The sequence below is a fragment of the Botryllus schlosseri genome, chromosome 14 (assembly GCF_051294905.1).
Source record: "Botryllus schlosseri isolate E-star chromosome 14, Bs_hap1, whole genome shotgun sequence".
In the NCBI taxonomy this organism is placed as follows: domain Eukaryota; kingdom Metazoa; phylum Chordata; class Ascidiacea; order Stolidobranchia; family Styelidae; genus Botryllus; species Botryllus schlosseri.
Window position 1 is genome coordinate 4,575,683 of NC_137249.1, and position 18,418 is coordinate 4,594,100.

Below are 18,418 nucleotides of genomic sequence, written 5' to 3' on the forward strand. Positions count from 1 at the left end.
TATTATTTCTCTCTGGTGCCAATCTATCATTCTGTATGGGAGAAAACACTAATTTTCGTTAATTACTCATTTCCTCTCGTATCAATACTCATCTGTGGCATGAAAAATTACGTGCAGTCATGATATTATGCTTTTTTTGTGAGATCAGTCTGCTTTGTCATTACAAGACGTAACAAACAGTGTCAATTAACGATTAACCGATGCGATAAAGGATGCAATCTGCATTTGACGCTTTCATCCATGTGTGCACTCGACAATGGACGTTTTGCACATTGTACAATTGTGCACCAACTGATGATGTTATTCCGAAGAATGCTAAAAATCATATAAGCTCAGACGAATCAAATGTATTGCTGTGCGGCGATTAGTCGAGTAGATGTTCGAATACAGTTTGAATTTATTCGAAATTAGAAAATATTTTGCAATGTCATAATCTGGTAGGTCGACATGCTGACTTCATGATGATACTTCGATAAAACAGACGAAAAGTTGGTCTCAGATCAATAAATAGGCCTATTGTCACGTACATCCGGTCGACTGCAGAACACCGACACATCCGAAAGGTCAGCTTTCAGTATTGCAAATCGTCACTTCGGCTGAGTTCGAATAGAAATGATTAAACGAGCTTTGGTTCCAGTAAAGGTTTCGGAAATTCGGAAATATTCGCGGGAAAAGGTCTTGATCGCTGGGTTAGAATATTTAATAAATAACATTGAGAATTAGAGTTACACGAGAGGGCAGGTAATCTTACTATATTACTTGAGGTTGTGTACCATATCTTTCATATGGGAGTTAAGTTGGCATACTTGCATTCACGTGGGCCAGATAAGCTCTGTGGACAGTATCAGTTGATTTTGCAATTTACGTAGTTTATTAGCCCACAAGTCAATCATAATTTGACGATCAGTAACAATCATAAACTTATGAAATACACTATGCGCGTACGAAAATCTAAGGAAAGCATTTAGGTAGCTGTGTGTATATATCAGTAGGAATATATTGTGCAAGTCTGTTTCTCGAGTGTAGAATTTTGGTTTTGATGCATAATGGCTTTATTTATATCTATGTTTGTGAATGAAGCACCACAGATCTTATCGTATATTGATCATGTATAGTTGAACGCCATTAGACTCCTGTTCAGTCGGTTGCAATATAAAAATCCTCTTTCTCCACAGTGAACTATAAACAAAATCTGTCAGGAATATACTACGTCATTTGACAAAGGATTCGTTCTACTCGCACTTACATGTATTACATTTTGAACAATGTGGAATATTTTAACATCGATCAAAGACCAGGTGAGGATCTTCTTGCGATGTGGGGATATTTAATGATCACGACTGGAATGATGTGATGAATTGGGATGCACGAGAAAGTAGATACGACCTTTTGGTTTCAAATTTAGGGGTATCAAAAGTACGTGATATTTGCATGTTGGAGACAATAGCTCGCTGTAGCGTTGAACTAAACTCTTTCATTTGAGCATACGACTGAGAGTTGTATTCACAAAACTTCGCCCATGCTAACAATATTGCAAAACGTTCAGTTTATTCTTATGTTTCACACAGGTGACAAAATACAGCACATGGTTCGGACAGCTATGGTATCTATGTGTCTTCCTTTTCCGTCTTATCGTTGTTGTCACGATAGGAGGAGCAGGTAAGAACCGTAGCCGTATCGTTATCATAAATAGGACATGACTCGTATTCAGGGGCATTGATTATGGCCATATGTACCGGAGTACTGTGTTATTGATATGGCATAACATGGCGCCTTGGCCGTTGTGTAACACACGGAACGTATTAATCATTGCGCGCGGCTAATTACGTGAGGATTATATCCGTGATCTGCGTCTGTTTCTGTTTCGTGACGTACCGTTATAACTGTCTGGCGTATGAGAACATGGAGATTGTAGCATTCTAATAAAAGTATTTCATATCATTTATAGCATGATTTCTTATCGGTTGATCTTAATTGATCAGTAAATGGTCACTGACGTGCGGGTCAGTTGTCGCGCCTGACAGTTAGTGTCACTACTTGCTGATAGAATATTCGGATCCACAGGTAAAGGTGCTCTCTCCCCTCTGCTTTTCGTCATTTCATCATTATACAGACGGCAAACGAATGTCTTTGCGCACGCAGGCTATGTCACGCGCATTTCCGCTGGCACGGACGCCTATGTCCATTTCCAATGTATATGAAATTATGTAAGTGTCAAATGGTCCACTGCGGTTTCGTATATCACTTCTCGAATCACTGTATGACCTAGTAATACCTTGGCAGCGGCCTCTACAGTCACTTCTTGACCACGTATGTTGATGTCATTGCAAACTGACGGAAAATAACCCGGCAAATCAATATTGATCTGCAGATCGCCGTACTTATTAAATATTCGAATAATCTGTAGAGGCACGCAGTTAATGTCTCTTGCCAAGAACCTCTTCAAAATCTCACGGATAGTTCTTCCATTGTGCATTTTACTTAGAAATAAGCGTGCATCAGTAACGGTTTTGACTGAATGCTGTCGTAGAAATACGGGTTTAAATCATCATGGTTTAGGACAGTGGTCGGGAACCTTTGTTGTCAGAAGAGCCATATTGGCGCTATTTTTTCACATCTCAACTCCCGAAGAGTCATACATGCTAATCAATTGTTATGTCACAATTGAAAATCCGTGACGTCATGGTAGGACTAATTCGAACTCAATACATGGGATTCCTCGTGTGCGCCCTATTTTCTCAGTAAAAACTGGTATTTATTGTTCGATAATAAAGCTCGAAACGATAGGTAAGGCACTGAAGGGCTAAGCCTCACCATTGATAACGCAATTCATCGTAAGTAGCTTAGAATTTATTATAACTGATATTAATCGAATGTGACTGTCACACTGATTCCGAAAATCTAAATGCTTAGCGACTTCTCAATTCTCAAAGTATTCGGCGGTAACATAACGTTGTGCTACACGCCTGCATTTTATCGCCGGTACTACACAGAGCAAAACGTACCAATTAAGAACGTGGATAGCAATGACGTTGTTTGTAATTCGAGTTTGTAATGACACATCCACATTAGTTCATTTCGCGCCGTAGATCAGAAAGACAATGCGTATTTGAAAACTGCGTTTTGAAATGGGCGTCGCCATGTATGCTATATGCTTTTTGATTAATCAACGTATCGCACAATTCGAGTTTCGAGTCCGGTACATAGAATTCGCGAGTAGGGCTGGGCACAATGATTCGAGTACTCGAATCTGAATCGAATCTGAATCGAATCTGAATTTTAATGATTCGAGTCGAGTACTAAAAGACGATTATTTCGAGTACTGAAATTATACGCCCCTCGCCACTGAAAGTTAATTTATCAACGAGAATTATAGTTTCGATACTAATTTCCACTCAGCAGCCTTGAAACCTTGATTGGCCGCATCGCACCGAAACGTTAGTCCAGAGCTACGAACGCTACTGGAAATAACACATTCCCAAAGTCAACACCCCACAATATTGTCATGAAGTGCAATGAAATCGGTATGGTCGAAAATATATACCAAAGCATCTTTATAGTGTGATGTGGATAACAGTCATTATGTTCTGTGTGGTGGCATGGAAGGTACATATTTTAACTTTGACATATTACATTCTGTTATGACGTCATAATGAGTGATACTCGATACTCGACTCGACTCGAAGCATATTACGTGATTCAGAATCAAATCACTAAGATACTCGATTTTGCCCAGCCCTATTCGCGAGTGATATTGGGCATCGTCGTGACAAACTTAAATTTGATGATTTTGAAAAAAAGGGGGTTCGAGCTCCCAAACCTGGAGACGACATCGTCTTTACCTCTCAAAGACATGTTTATACTGCCACGAGAATAATTATTCCGGCCGTGATGAAAATTTACCAACAAGTCGCTGCAATATTGATCAATTCAGTATAAAAATATATATTTGGCAAAGAGCCATATCTTATGCCCAAAAGAGCCATATATGGCTCGCGAGCCATAGGTACCCGACCACTGCTTTAGGAGTTAATCCAAGCGTCCAGGCTTTCATAGCTGCTACATGCGGCAATTCTTCATTATGGCCGTCGACCGTTTTTCATGATATCCACATTGAGTATGGGCCACTATTGAATCTCGACTTTCCACGCTTAAACTGTTACATTTTCAGTGTATGGCGGGGAGCTGGGAGAATTTGAATGCAGCACGGGAGAGCCCGGGTGCAAAACGATGTGCTTCAATCAGTTTCAAAAAATGTCGCACATCCGGTTCTGGTCGTTTCAGGTGAGATAGTGCAATCTATATGACGGTCGATACAAGTACAAAAACTGACGTTAGGAAATTATGACGTCATCGTGGTAATTCATAATGATTTGAAATAGAGATACCTTACGTGATTCCGCTACATTGCCATGACGTTCCGAAATCTTCAATTTTTGATATATTTAACATCAGTTTTGTATGCTTGACTTTCTGCTATGCTGCTAAAAAAATGCTTCTTGGCAGTAATGCTTTTCATACATCTCCTAGCCATTTGTAAGACCACAAGGTTCATGTTGGCGTGGATTGTCGGTAGCGTGACCGAGTGGTCTAAGGCGCTGGTTTAAGGCACCAGTTATTACGATAGCGATTTATAATTACATCAAAGATGATTCCGTCCCTAGTTTTCCTCCGTCTCAATTTACTTTTTTACAAGCGTACAGGGTAGCTTCATGAACGACATAATGAGTGATATGACCGCCGGACCTGGAAATACTTCGTCACTGTTGTGTTGGCTTGGTTAGCAGTCATTCTATACTGAAATTTAGGTTACCGGGCTGTCGTAATGCATTCACGAGCCCGATTACTGGTCATGATTGTGTCTGAGTGACAAAATCAGTTCCATATTTTGAATTCCGATCAACGCATTGACAGATGCTATCTCGTGATGAGAGTCAGTCGAAAAGCTCGAAGTAGAATAAACTTATCATTTTGAATATATTTTCGCGGTCCGACCTCTCTTCCAAATTATTTTCAGCTCCTCGCGGTCGCGACCCCAACAGTCCTGTTTCACTTTTACTCGCTCAGCGTGGCTGGTGAGATTCAGAAGATGAAGGAAGAATCGCAGGCGCATCAGAAGGTCAACGACGCGCAGTCAGAATATACGGTCGGCCCGCCCGGATCGTACGACGTGAGTCTCAACAAGACAAGGTTTCTGGATTAGGACTATGGATTTCGTCATCAACGTTTTATTATAAGTTTTCATCGATTCAGAACACCACATCCGTTGCGATGCAATGAGAATAGAAAGGATAGAGTCGAAATCACTGCAGTTCATTAATCAGACTCCCACGTTGGACTAATAATATATAGTAGGCCCTACTACTACTAGCATATCAAATAGAGGCATGTTGTATACACACTTACACAGTGCACACTCGATTAGATTTGGCTTTCGGCAATAATAGAAAATGGCCAAGCGATTATAATGAAAATTATGATGTTTCAGCCCAGGTTACTACGGTAGTCAGTGAGTTATAATCGATCTGGCAATTCCAGTATCCGGTGCGATGCCAGACTATTTGATGACTCGACGCTTTAAGGGTGTCCCGACTCATTTATCGTTTTCTTAATGCACACCTCAGTTATGGGAATAAATGAAATTACCCATATGGAGACGCAATTTTGCTCAAAGTCATTAAAATAGAAATGTAACAACAGGCGGACTGTCATCGTAAAATTGAAACGTGATGTTTCCTGTTAGCATGTGGCCCCTCGTTTACTAGTGTGCAGATGGACCATGATGCGAAACCTTTCGATACTCAGCTGAGACTTATGTGGAATGTAGACGCTGTGATTGTAAGTTTCGTGCTAAATTTCAGGACGAGGAGGGCGAGAAAGCGGAAAGGGAAAAACATAAGCTTGAAAAGCGCAAGAAAAAGATTGGACATGTCAAATTCAAGAAGGTCTACACAGGATCTGCGCTGCAGGAAGTATGAGTGCTTCATAATGATGTGCCAGTTTCTGCCTGTACGATGTGCGGCAATCGTGGGCGTAGTGTTGTGTAGGAAAGGTGATGTACATAAACATCACGTTGAACAGTTTGAACACGGATAGCGTATAATTCCATACATTTACTTATAACCTCTTTTTCGAGCGGCTGGGAGCTCATTCCCGTGAAATGAATCAATATAGTTTATAGCAGGGGCGGGCAACTTCTCCAGTCGCCGGGCCGGATATAGGAAAATTAAGTACTTGTCGGGCCGGATTGCTGAATCGATACATTATTCGCCCATTTATCCAGATATACAAGGAATAAATGGTATTTATTGAATGTATTTTTACGACAGCAATGTCACTTCAAAGCCATTTCCCGCCGATAATGACGAAGACAATCTGGATTTGAGAATAGCATTGGCATACAGGCACCGCCACGTCTGCTTCTCTCTGATCAATCAACACACGACGCTCTTAATAAAGATTTCTAGGCGTTCGACGAGCCCGGTACCCCAAATTTACCAAGATATCAATTCATCAGGGTTCAGTAGGTGACGAGATAGCGTCGTTGTTCAACTGTGTGGCCAAAATTAATCTCGATATTGAATTCATGCGGCCCACGTTATCTACGAAATTTGAAAAGTGTCCCGCGATCTGTTTTGAGTTGGCGACCCCTGGCATAAGCAGTGTCTTGCAAAAGCCTAGAATTGTGCCGCGCTGCAAGTCGGCGGTTACGGAATCAAAGATATGAAATATCAGCCATGTGCAAATGACAACTTGACCAGTGTAGTCGACAAACACCATGATTACCACAAACTACATTAGAGTTGAGTACATCGTAAATGCCGATAATGCAAGTCTTATCGCTTCGACGAACTTACGCGTGAGCTCCACTCTCGCGCGCTGCGCTTACACGTATATAATAACATACAGTCACTAAAGTTTGACGTAGTAAGCAAGTAGTGGGGAATCTCGGCAGACTGGGGCCGCGGGCCACATTATCATGTAAGACGGAAAACTGTCCGCGGGCCGGACAAAATCCATTCGCGGGCCGGATTTTAGTAGAATGTCAAGTTTATCCACATACCATCTTGGTCAAGTCTTACCCGTGTACAGGTCCTGAAAATACTGATACACAAGTAATCAATATTATGGTGTCGAGAAGGTTTATACTTACACGCCGCGCATCATGTCGGTATAGGTGTTATACGCGCATTGCGCAATCCAGCTTATTTCGTACGGAAATCGGATCTTTCGCAATTGGGAAAATACCTCGTTTTGAGCATGCAAATATTGAGCTGCATACCGTCTGTGAAATATTTGAAGCTGTAACCAAGCTTGATCAATAGTTAAGTTTATATCGCAGTGCTATTTTGCATTTTTGTCGCGAACGTGCAGTGGAGAAATCACATTCGGCGTGCTGAAGACACGCATTTGTAAAATATGTCGAATTGGCATGAAAAGAAGCAATTATTCTGAACGCAATCGATAAAAATGGTCGTCCGCGACAACACTTGGCCAAAAATAAGTTTAGATGTTTTCAGAGGTACCTAGTTTTTTGTTGTTGTTCATGGTGTTTCGACTGATATGGTGATTTACACCACGCTGATATTTCTTATTATGATTCCTGACGAGCCGACTATCTGTACGGCGCCACCGCGCACTTTCGTTCTAGGCTTTTTGCAAGACACCGCTACGCGGGTGTCTCCGTCTAGTGTTGAGAGTTGAGACACTTTGCGAGCTGCATGAATGTTTCCGAAATTACGTGTATCAGTGGGGCTCCGATATCAGGTCATTTGTAGTTAGACTTCTGCGCATCTTACCTAGACACCGGCGTCTCACTTGATTAAAATTGAATGATGATTGTATCGCACTTCGTATGTTTTTATTGGTTTACTTAATACGCTGACACAGACACTTCTATCTTTCAGATACCCTACACAAACAAAATACATCTTGCTTACTTCGTGAACGTGATATTGCGACTTGCAATCGAGGCGGTATTCATTGTGCTCGCGTATCAACTTTTTAGTGTCATGGTAAGTTAGTTTAAACTTTCAAATACCCATTCATTCATTATCTTCAGTTCAAGCAAATGCATTTTGTAATTTATGGCCAACTTACATTCCGAGAAATTAACATTTAATATTTGTTATCTTTGTATATTACTCTACGTATAGCACTGTTCAAGTTAATTTTATTGTATCAAAATATACATTATTACGCATCGCATTTCTTCATTGTTATCGATATCCTTTTCACACAATCGTACTCGCGCTTATTTGAGTCATGTATTCATGCTCAGCTAGTACTATTCCTTGCATTCGTAGTTCAATGAGGTATATCTGACATTAGATATACGCGCAAAACGCATTTAACTGTAAGATATCCTCTTCGCTCTGCAGTAATGTAGATCAAGTCAAATCGGAAATAAAAGGCAAGAAACACTAACAGAACATTCCAAGAAAGGTGGAAATGAGACTACGTTTTGTAGATGTCTACAAATTGCCTGATATGGAATCAGCATCTATCACAATACATTCCGCCAGTACATATTCATAGAATTTTGCTGTGAGGTTCTCAATTAAAAATTATAAGACATCAATTTATAAGATTACCGAATAGCAATAAATACTCTAGTGACCAGTACAATCAGTCATCCGCCGCATATGACCCTTTGGACATGAAGCGCTGCCGTAGAGGCTTTTGATAAAATCGAATGTGCCACATACCAAGCCAAATTACCACCCCTTCTACAATAAAATGGTCTTGATGACAATGTTAAACACGATTTATCGCGCTTGCAGGATTATTCCGCACTGAGCGAATCCTCCTCTATCAACTTCCTCGTATTCAGCGTTCCTGCAATGTACAGATGCGAGGACAACAGTCCAGCCGTGCGAATGGCCTGTTCTCAAGCGATCGGGATCGGCGGCGTGGTACCGTGCTGGGTGTCAAGGCCATATGTACGTACCACATCCATTCTTGTAATTCATTAGTGTATTGGACTGTTGTATTATAAGATGGCATACGAGCAATCGGTGTAGCAGTGTATCGTTGTTGCACCGCAATCTTTAAATACTATATGCTTGGCATTGCAACACATATGAATGAAAGTGTATTTAATAGCGGATAAGGACATAAATTTCGTCATCGTCCTAGCCCGTCCCGTCGGTGTAGCCTTGTCTATATCAACTAGGGCTGGGCAAAATCGAGTACCTGAGTGATTCGATTCTGAATCACGTAATGTGCTTCGAGTCGAGTATAATCGAGTATCATCGATAATGACATCATACCATAATGTAATACGTCAAAGTTCCAATATGTACCGTTTATGCCACCACAAAGAATATAATGCCTGCTATCCATCTCATAAATCAAGGGTCGGCAACCTACGGCCCGCGGGCCGGATCCGGCCCGCCAAGCGAAATCGTCCGGCCCGCGACGAAATAATTAGTTACCACAAGAATACGGCCCGCCGTTTCGTAATGAGTTCCAATCTGCAGTGCAGTACTGCTTCGACAAATGTCAAAATTTATAATGTTTTCTTCCACTTACTGATGATGATTCCGGAACATGTAATTCACGCACCTACGGGGCTCGTTCACTTTCGGACCAAACTCAGTACAGCGTTACGGAGAAAAAGGGTTTTTGGTCCACAAGTGAACGAGCCCCGCACTTGTCCGGGTTCGTCATATTCCGATTTTAGAATCAGGCTGCTGCGTGAGTCGCAGAATACCTTGTTTTTAAATGTTAATCACCCTAATAGCTCTCAGAGAAACGCAGAGATACCTCAAATGTTACTGGCGGTACTGAACTTGGATATTGCTCTCAGAACCACATTCACCACAGCAGAATCCATCACCTCAAAGATCCCCCGTGTGCCCCCATCAAAGAGTTAACGGCGCAATAACAAGCACAAATAGTAGGCCTATCTATGCAATCCTAAAATATTAAAATAAAATACCGCTAATTATCTGTGTTTTGTATGATTTGATTTTCTCTTGTCACTTTGTTATGACTACCGGATTACCGGTACAGCTGTTAGCGATCCTTTTTATTATTGCATTGTCACGTCATATTTTGCCAATTTGGTTTTCGTATGTCTATATTTCAGTAAGCTCTTCTTGTGTCGCTAACTCCTGACAAGGCGCACGCGAAAAGACTTTGAGTCAATATGTTCCACTGTAATGAATGCAGACCCAACAGCAATAGTAAAGATAGGCCTACCCCAATAAGCATTACTTTGTCACGTACATTTCAAACACAAGAACAACGAAACATAGAGCACTTTAACTACAAGAAGCTGTTCGGCATTCCAATCAATATGCGTTCTTCTGAAGTTTTCTGTGTCTTGGGCAAACCCGTCGGTAGAAAGTGTGACTGGCAAAACGGGTACATGCTTTGTTACGTCGAGATGATTGCACGAGTGTATGAACTGAGAAATGAAATAGCAACTTTCCTTGAAAAGGCAAACATCGCCGACTCATAATCTTGTCATCGAAAATGGGTATCTAATCTTGCTTTCGTAGAACATTTAACGTCACATCTAAACAAATTGAATTTGCAACTTCAGGGGGAAACAACTAAATAAGCTCACTTTCCTATACTGGAGGAGAGTAAACCTAGTATCAGCACTATACATTTGTAACTGTGATATACCAAATTTAATTAATGAATTTCCATCCGCTTTTCCGACATTCGTTCTGTACAAAATAAATTCTGACTACCCAGTACTCCGGTTAATGTGGGCGCCAATACCATTGCCAGAAAATTTCAAATGGGCCCATTTGAAATGCCATGCAGTTGAATTGCATGACAAATTTCATACAAAGAGCATATCGCTGATTGACTTTGACAAAGAGTACGTTCTTGAAATGGGTCTTCATCCCAGCTTGACCAACAATGCAAAAGAAATAGCATCGACTTTTGGTAGCACGTGCGCATGTGAACAATAGTTTTCATCAACAATGAAATTCACGAATAGCAAGCTAAGATCACGTATCCCAACGCACATTCTGAATATGGCCTGATTCTAGCTTCATCTGACTTGTTGCCAGAAGTTGAAAACCTATCACAAAGCAAGCTGCGCCAAGTGTCACATTTATCCTGCGTTGTTGAAGTGTAAATACATGTGTTGCTCTTTTTGTGATTTGTATGATTGAGATTGCAGCATTGTAGGGTAATATACCGACGTGACTGTTAACTATAGTAATAAGAAAAATTCCGGTCCGGCCCGCCAAAATGTTGTGCACCTGAAATTTGGCCCGCGACTAGCAAAAGGTTGCCGACCCCTGTCATAAATGATACTTTGGTATTTTTCGGACCAGACTTATGCCATTCCACTTGGTGACAATGTTGTGGGATAATCATGACTTCGGAAATGTGCTGCGACCAGTAACTTACATAGCTTTGTACTGCATGTGTCGTATGCTACGATACTGTCAAAGGTTTCAAGGCTTAAACAGTGACATAGTATCGAAACTATAAGTCTCGTTGACAAATTAACTTTTAGTTGCGAGGAGTGTATAATTTTAGTTCTCGAAAAAATGGTCTTTTACTACTCGACTCGAATCATTAAAATTATTACTCGATTCAGATTCGAGTACTCGAATCATTGTGCCCAGCCGTAATTGCAACCTGAATTACTATTTCTTGTTTCGCTTTGCTATTCAATGTCGCGGCGTTATGGGGAGAGTGAATCTGACTAGCTGTCTGACTGATGAATATTTGTTTGCATTTCCCCATAAAGTAGGGTTCCATATCTTGAGATAAGTAAAACAGAACACATTTTACTAGGGTTACCATACGTTCTCCATATAGGAGGATTTGTTCGCCTTTTCGAAGAAATGTCCTCCCTTCGTGCAAATGTTTTCCTTTTTAACAATTTGTTCTCCTTTTCAGCCTAAAATGCCCAAAAGACCACGAAAAACGTTGAGTTTTGGCCTATAAAAGGGTGGACGACGGATTATGCGATAGTCAAATCTGAAAACAGAATTTTATATTAATGAAAACCACAGAACCATATGTAATAATCGGAAGTCGAGCCGGACTGATGACTCTCCAGTAATTATTGCAAAATAGGCGGTTTTGTATTTCGGTAAACTAACTTGTGTGATTTCATAAAAGTGTCTACCTTTCCCGATTCTAAAATATCGTAACCTTACATTTTACAAATCACGAAATTTATAATATCGTACGAGAAAATATGCGATTTGAAAATCTTAACAGGAAATACTGTAGTGTTGACAGATATCGTGTCATCTATATGACGTTTTTATTTGTGACTGTACAATCGCCTGGCTGTCAAAGCTATAAAGGAGAACGATTTGCCAAAATAGAGGACATTTGGGCGTGCTCTGAAGACATTTTGGATTTTCTGAAAAACGAGGACAAATCCTCCTGAAGTAGGACGTATGTTCAGTGTTCACCCTACATAAAGTTACTCCTTAAGGAGACTACAGTTCGTGAGTTTCTGGTCGCTTTGAACTTGCGTAAGGAGCGTGGCCGAGTGGTCTGAGGCGCTGGTATTAAGCCCCTGTCATATTGATGACGTGGGCTAGACGAATCATACCGTTGTTATTGTGTTCTGGAATTAATCACATAGAATTGAGTCGAGCTTTCGCCAACACTTTGACATTTTGATTTTAGAAATACTGCTCAACTTCTAACGACGCATTTTACCCCCTTTTTTCCGCAATCGCATTGGTTTGAAATGTAACCTTATAAATGCCGTACTAAAACAGATGTTAATATATTAGCATTCCGCAGGAAAAAACCATCCTTGTCCGCTACATGAGCATTCTCAGCGCCTTTTGCTTCCTTTTGAGCGCGTTTGAAATGGTTTACCTCGCATTTAAAGGATACCTCGGCCACCGGAAACAAGCCGATAAAAGGTTGGTCTTGCCAGTTTCGGTCTCATTACGGTGGGAACTAAACAAGCGAATTCTACGGAACAGTAGATTACAATCATGCTCTGCAATTCAGGGCGGTGCGAAGGCTGGACCGTAGAACACATCGCGGCGGCTCCAGCAACGCAAGCCAATATAACCAGACAACCATGCGGTCTGTACCCGTCTACGTTTCCACAGGAAATGGACACGCACGTAAGCATATAGAAATTACAATGTGGACAAGCTTTATTATGGCAATCGATAAGATCGAACTTCTATATCGAATGGAACTTACTCTAATAGTTGTGAAAATCGTATCGTTTCGTTACTGTAGGCATGTAGGGGGTTGAGTGTAATGCGAGTACTCACTCCGAATCGAATATTGTGATGATTTGAGTCGAATATTCTTGTACTGAAATCATCCACCCCCTTCTACTAAAAGTTATATATAGGAATTATAGTTTCGATACTTGTCCTTCCGCGAAAGCCTTCAAACCTCAATTGGTCATATCACAGCATCCATATATTGCGCAAAATGTGAAGGAGTGATTCACAAATCATGTTATAAAACTATTTCTAGTATGGTTCTCTCTATATGATTGACTAGCTGCAACTTAGTGCTATCTATGAAGCAATGGCCAAGCGTTTAAAATCCGAGACAAGCACGACAGTGCTTGAACCATAGTGTCCTATATGGTGTCGACACAGGCGAATCTCACGCCTCAGTGAAATTGCATCACGTCACAATTTCCATTTGGCTACAGGCAATTCGACGGTCATTTTGACCGGCTTGCCGAGGATTAAATTTGGTAAAACGGGTATCAATCGAAAGCTGACTCTGGACTGATTACGAAAATATAAATTTTATTCCGCTCGTGGCCCTGGAACTCCCACAATCAGCCTCGAATTTTTCATTGTTATGGAGATTGGCATTGGGACGCAACAATGCTTAACAATGCTGTCTGGCTCTTCTTCTCTTGAGCTACTCTCTCGTTTCGCCAGACAGCATTGTTGCATCCCAATGCCAATCTCCATAACAATGAAAAATTCGAGGCTGATTGTGGGAGTTCCAGGGCCACGAGCGGAATAAAATTTATATTTTCGTAATCAGTGCAGAGTCAGCTTGCGATTGATACCTGTTTTACCAAATTTAATGCTCGGCAAGCCGGTCAAAAATGACCGCCAAATTGCCTGTAGGCAAATGGAAATTGTGACGTGATACAATTTCACTGAGGTGTGAGATTTGCCTGTGTCGACACCATATAGGACACTATGCTTGAACTATACGTAAATAGATCGCTTGATTGATTCACTGTTGTTTAAATTTGAGGTACTTCCCCATCTGACGGACGCCCAGGCGAGAGCCAGTCGAATATTACATTATCAAAGGGTCACCTTTACAGGCTATTGATTTTGTAAAATTCTCCAATACTGAGTTTTGCTGGAATGCCTCGGGTCAAGTTTGTAGAACTAGGGGGTTCGGGGTGTGGTATTTGAGACACGTATGAAACTAGGAATGCGGTCACGTAGGTTACAATCCTAAAGAATATAAAAATGTATGTATGATGATCGAACGGCGAAGAAAAAAACGGAACAAGCAAACACCCTCCAACTCTTGAACTGTTGGGTGATACAACGGAACCTTTCGAGTATCCCATACCCTAATAATTGTAAAAAAAATATAAATTCAACTTTTTCTGCAATTTTTGTTAACATTAAGTTCAGCTTTCTCCCCATTTTTAGTTCAACAAAAATTTGCCCGAGTTACCAGTTTACTGCTGTGGAATTTATGTATCGAAAATTATACATTGAAAGTGCCCTCGGAGGATGGCTAAATGTCCTATTGTTTTGGAATTTGTCCTCTTTTTCTCTGAAAAAGATATATAAATGCCATGAAAAATGCGACTCCGACGCGGCGAGTCAAAGTGATGACCTTTTTTTAGTCAACACAATACTATCGGTCGAAAATTTTCAAAATCAACAGTTTCCTTGGACCTTTCAGAATGTATAAAAGGTGTCCCCTTTTTAGGATCTTAAAATATGGTAAACCTATTTTAAAGGGTATATAGGAGTTTTGGGTAGTGGGGAATGAAGACTCGGAATAAATCTGAAGTGACGGGTGAATACAAAAAGGTTTGGAACCACTGCTGCATACTGACTCCGCATTATTGTATTTTGCAGCATACGACTCGCGCGACCTATACCCATCTTTGGCAGTAGCCGACCACGATGCTATGTCGTCTGTCACCGAACACGTGACGCGGGCGCCGGTCGCCTACAACGGCTCTCGAAACGGAGTCCATCCGTCTGTATCCAGAGTGCAGGCAATCGATAACGGCCAAGCCTTCGACAAAATGACATATATATTGCCAGGGCATTCGTCGATGGATGTGATACACGGCGAAGTTGACGGCAGGCCGTATACGCCGAGCGTTCATCGCAACATGGATTGATTGCGACATCTCCATTCCTATGCACTTTTCGAAGCATTCCTAATTGCCAATTCATTGTCGATCGCAGACAAGATAAGCCCGTTGACGTAAATATAAATACTAGCGCTCATCAAAATTGATACTGTTTGGAAGAAAGTGATTCAAAATTAATGTAATGTACATTGTTCAAAATCAGTAAGCGCCCGTCGTGGATGTTTGAATTTACAATTTGCAATTACTGGATGAATCATGAGCGCGTCGATAACGCGTCAAAATCTATTAGATATCAAAAGTATCGAAATGTTTATGGTCTTGACTGTTGTCGTAACACAGTAAATCATACGGTTTTATACATTGTCGCGATGGAATCAAAGTAGTTTATGTCCATTTTTAAAATTTGGTGATCCATCTTTCAATTTATAGAAAATAAAGTTTTTGTAGAATTTTCATTTTTCGGCCATATCTTAGCCATGTTTATGTTTATCACATCGATTCAAAGTTAGTCATGCCCGAGGTATGGCCGAAAGAACAGGAAAACTTTACATAAAGTTAATTTTCTCAAAATGTGTAAAATGGATATAATCTACTTTGATTTGATCCACGATATGTGGTTTACCGACAGTTTTCTTTATGAATCGGTCTAAACCAGTACTTCCCTACCTTTTTCATTTCGCGACCCACTTTTTCAGCCAGTTTTATAGTGCGACCCGCAAAGAAGCAATGTATTGTATGCACATGCACATGTTATTTACTATTAATTCGAAGGTTGACCTTGCTTATAAGATATTATCACATCAAGTCTAGTCTTGATTGGCTTGATTTTTCTACTAGGAAATATTGAGAAGTACCTGCATTTGAGGCACATCTTTTCTACCAACCGCAACATGTTTAAGATCGTCACTAGACCTATGAAAACGCTATCATATCAATTAGAAGATTGCTGACATTCCATAACAGCCAAAAGCCGCCGTCGATGACTTATTTAATAGAAATCTGTAACATTTGGAAATGTTGGGAAGCACTGGTCTAAACTGCTTAGCACATTGGAACGGCGCCAATTGAAGTACTCAAAATTACTTTAACTCAATATATACACACGGGATGTTTTGAAATATTTCAAGTTTATTTCCGATTGCCAATACTGTGCCATTTACTTTTTTGCCTATAGCCCGTTACTTCTGACTTTGCCTAATCGTAGCCAAAAGCCTTCACATCTCATGCTGTGATTTGTATTGCATACAATATCAGTCAATGGAATACCTTTACTCATCGCAGCAGGTTTTCTGAATTCAAATGCGGCTGCCTATAGTAATGCCTAAACCCGTTCGCGATGCAACACACACGTTGATAAATAATTACTCATCATGTAACTACTAATTGAAAATTGTGGGCTCGAACTACTAAATAATTTCAAAAATCTGTGAAAACAAGGAATACGCGCAGCCTTGCTGACACTGAGTGGACGTTTATTTCATAAAAAAAACGAGGCAGCACAAGAAAAGGTCCGTTATGATGACCCATATAGTAGCGCATGCAACTCATACGTTCAAAAGGTCACAGCAACGTTTGGCAATCCCCAACTTGGTTGAGCTGTGTATCAATGCAAATAAATCCAGCAAATGGAATGTCACGAATCCACTGATACATCGCAAACTCAAAATTGGACACAGATGACACTTTACCTTATCATCGGCTACTTATGTATTGTTGATCTACTTTTTACAAATATTTCATATTGTGTTCTATCTCGACGAATGATATTACCGCTATTGAATTTGTTGTTTTCAATATTTTTCATTCCCGCTTATTCAGTTTATAACAACGAGTCGCGAGCTAACAATAAAATACACATGACCACAGGCGAGAAATAATGGGGTCGATGTGGTCTGAAGTACACTAAGGTTCCGGACTAGAAATACAATCCCAAACAAAAGCACCTTGTTGGCTGCGGTACAAACTTCTGAGTCGTTTCATAGTGGGTGAGATACGACTTCGCTGTATTATTAATTGTGGTTTTCCTGTATTCATAAGGATTAATAAGTGTATGCATTAGCGATAGATTTGGCCCTCACAAATTCGCAGTCTTCATCCACTACCACTATAATATTAACCAAATTATCCTTGCCTATTCAACCGAGAAAACCGAAATACACCGACAGAGTTACACACTCGCAATCTTTTATGTTATGCAGGTAGCCTACATTGGGTATTGCTTCAAATAAAGTTATACCGCCACCGTTACGATGTCTCAAGTCTTTGGCAGAGGAAATATCCGAAGGGCCGTCAAAACCAACTGTCTGGTAGATGATGTATTTCCAGTAAAGAGCGCGATAACTACGATAAAAAATCTCTGTGATCTGCCGCAAGAGACAAAATCAAAAAGAATCGCGTAGTGTTTTATATACTGAAAAATATAGACTCATGCCCTGGCATTGGCGGAGCATGATCGAAGAGTACTGGAAGTTTAATCACGTAATCAGTAATCAGTTGTAAGTATAGAACTCGTCCGATGTAGAATTATTGAGCTGATACCGATAAAGCCGATAGCTCGCACCGTCACCGATAACCGCGATATATTTTAAGGCATCTGGCTTTCCAAAACTTTAGAACATTTATTCGGACAGCTTTACTGTCATTGTTATTCTTGGAGATGAAACTAGAAAGGCTGCATCTGGACACCAGTAAGCAGAGGTGGTTAGGAACGGAAGTACTTTCTCAGAACCTCTCAAATAGGTTTGCTTTCTTACACTAGTTATTCAAGTCGGCCAAGGGGTTATGATTGTAGACTAATTCTACTGATTCTAACAATTTTAGGCAAAATAAGCCTGGAATACTTGCTTTTTCATATATTTTGAAAGCGCTACTTCTACTTGTACTTGAGTAGAAATTTACGACTTTACTTCTACTTGAGCAGCAACGATGACTACTTTGATAGATCTGCCTGTAAGCTATAAGAAATATTGTATATCAAAATTCGCAGTCTAACCGTCGCAGAAATTCTATAACTCGCTATAACCATGCTGCAACGTCACGAAAATTGCCGATATTTTTTTTCCTCAAATGGCCGGTGCTGATATTCCTTTCAAAGTGTGATATCGAGTCGATGCTATCGGTCGG

The 18,418-nt window shown here is 40.5% G+C and overlaps 1 protein-coding gene across 1 annotated transcript; it reads left to right on the plus strand.

Moving 5' to 3' along the window:
• The first annotated feature begins 562 nt into the window (after nucleotides 1-562).
• On the plus strand, nucleotides 563-17,542 carry LOC145455739 (gap junction beta-6 protein-like). The gene is made up of 10 exons (XM_080333720.1): nucleotides 563-1,298; nucleotides 1,569-1,659; nucleotides 4,172-4,284; nucleotides 5,018-5,170; nucleotides 5,862-5,972; nucleotides 7,908-8,015; nucleotides 8,784-8,942; nucleotides 12,748-12,872; nucleotides 12,964-13,082; nucleotides 15,051-17,542. The coding sequence occupies exons 1-10, from the start codon at nucleotides 1,266-1,268 to the stop codon at nucleotides 15,320-15,322; spliced, it is 1,284 nt and encodes a 427-aa protein (XP_080189846.1). The 5' UTR covers nucleotides 563-1,265; the 3' UTR covers nucleotides 15,323-17,542.
• Nucleotides 17,543-18,418: the final 876 nt, after the last annotated feature.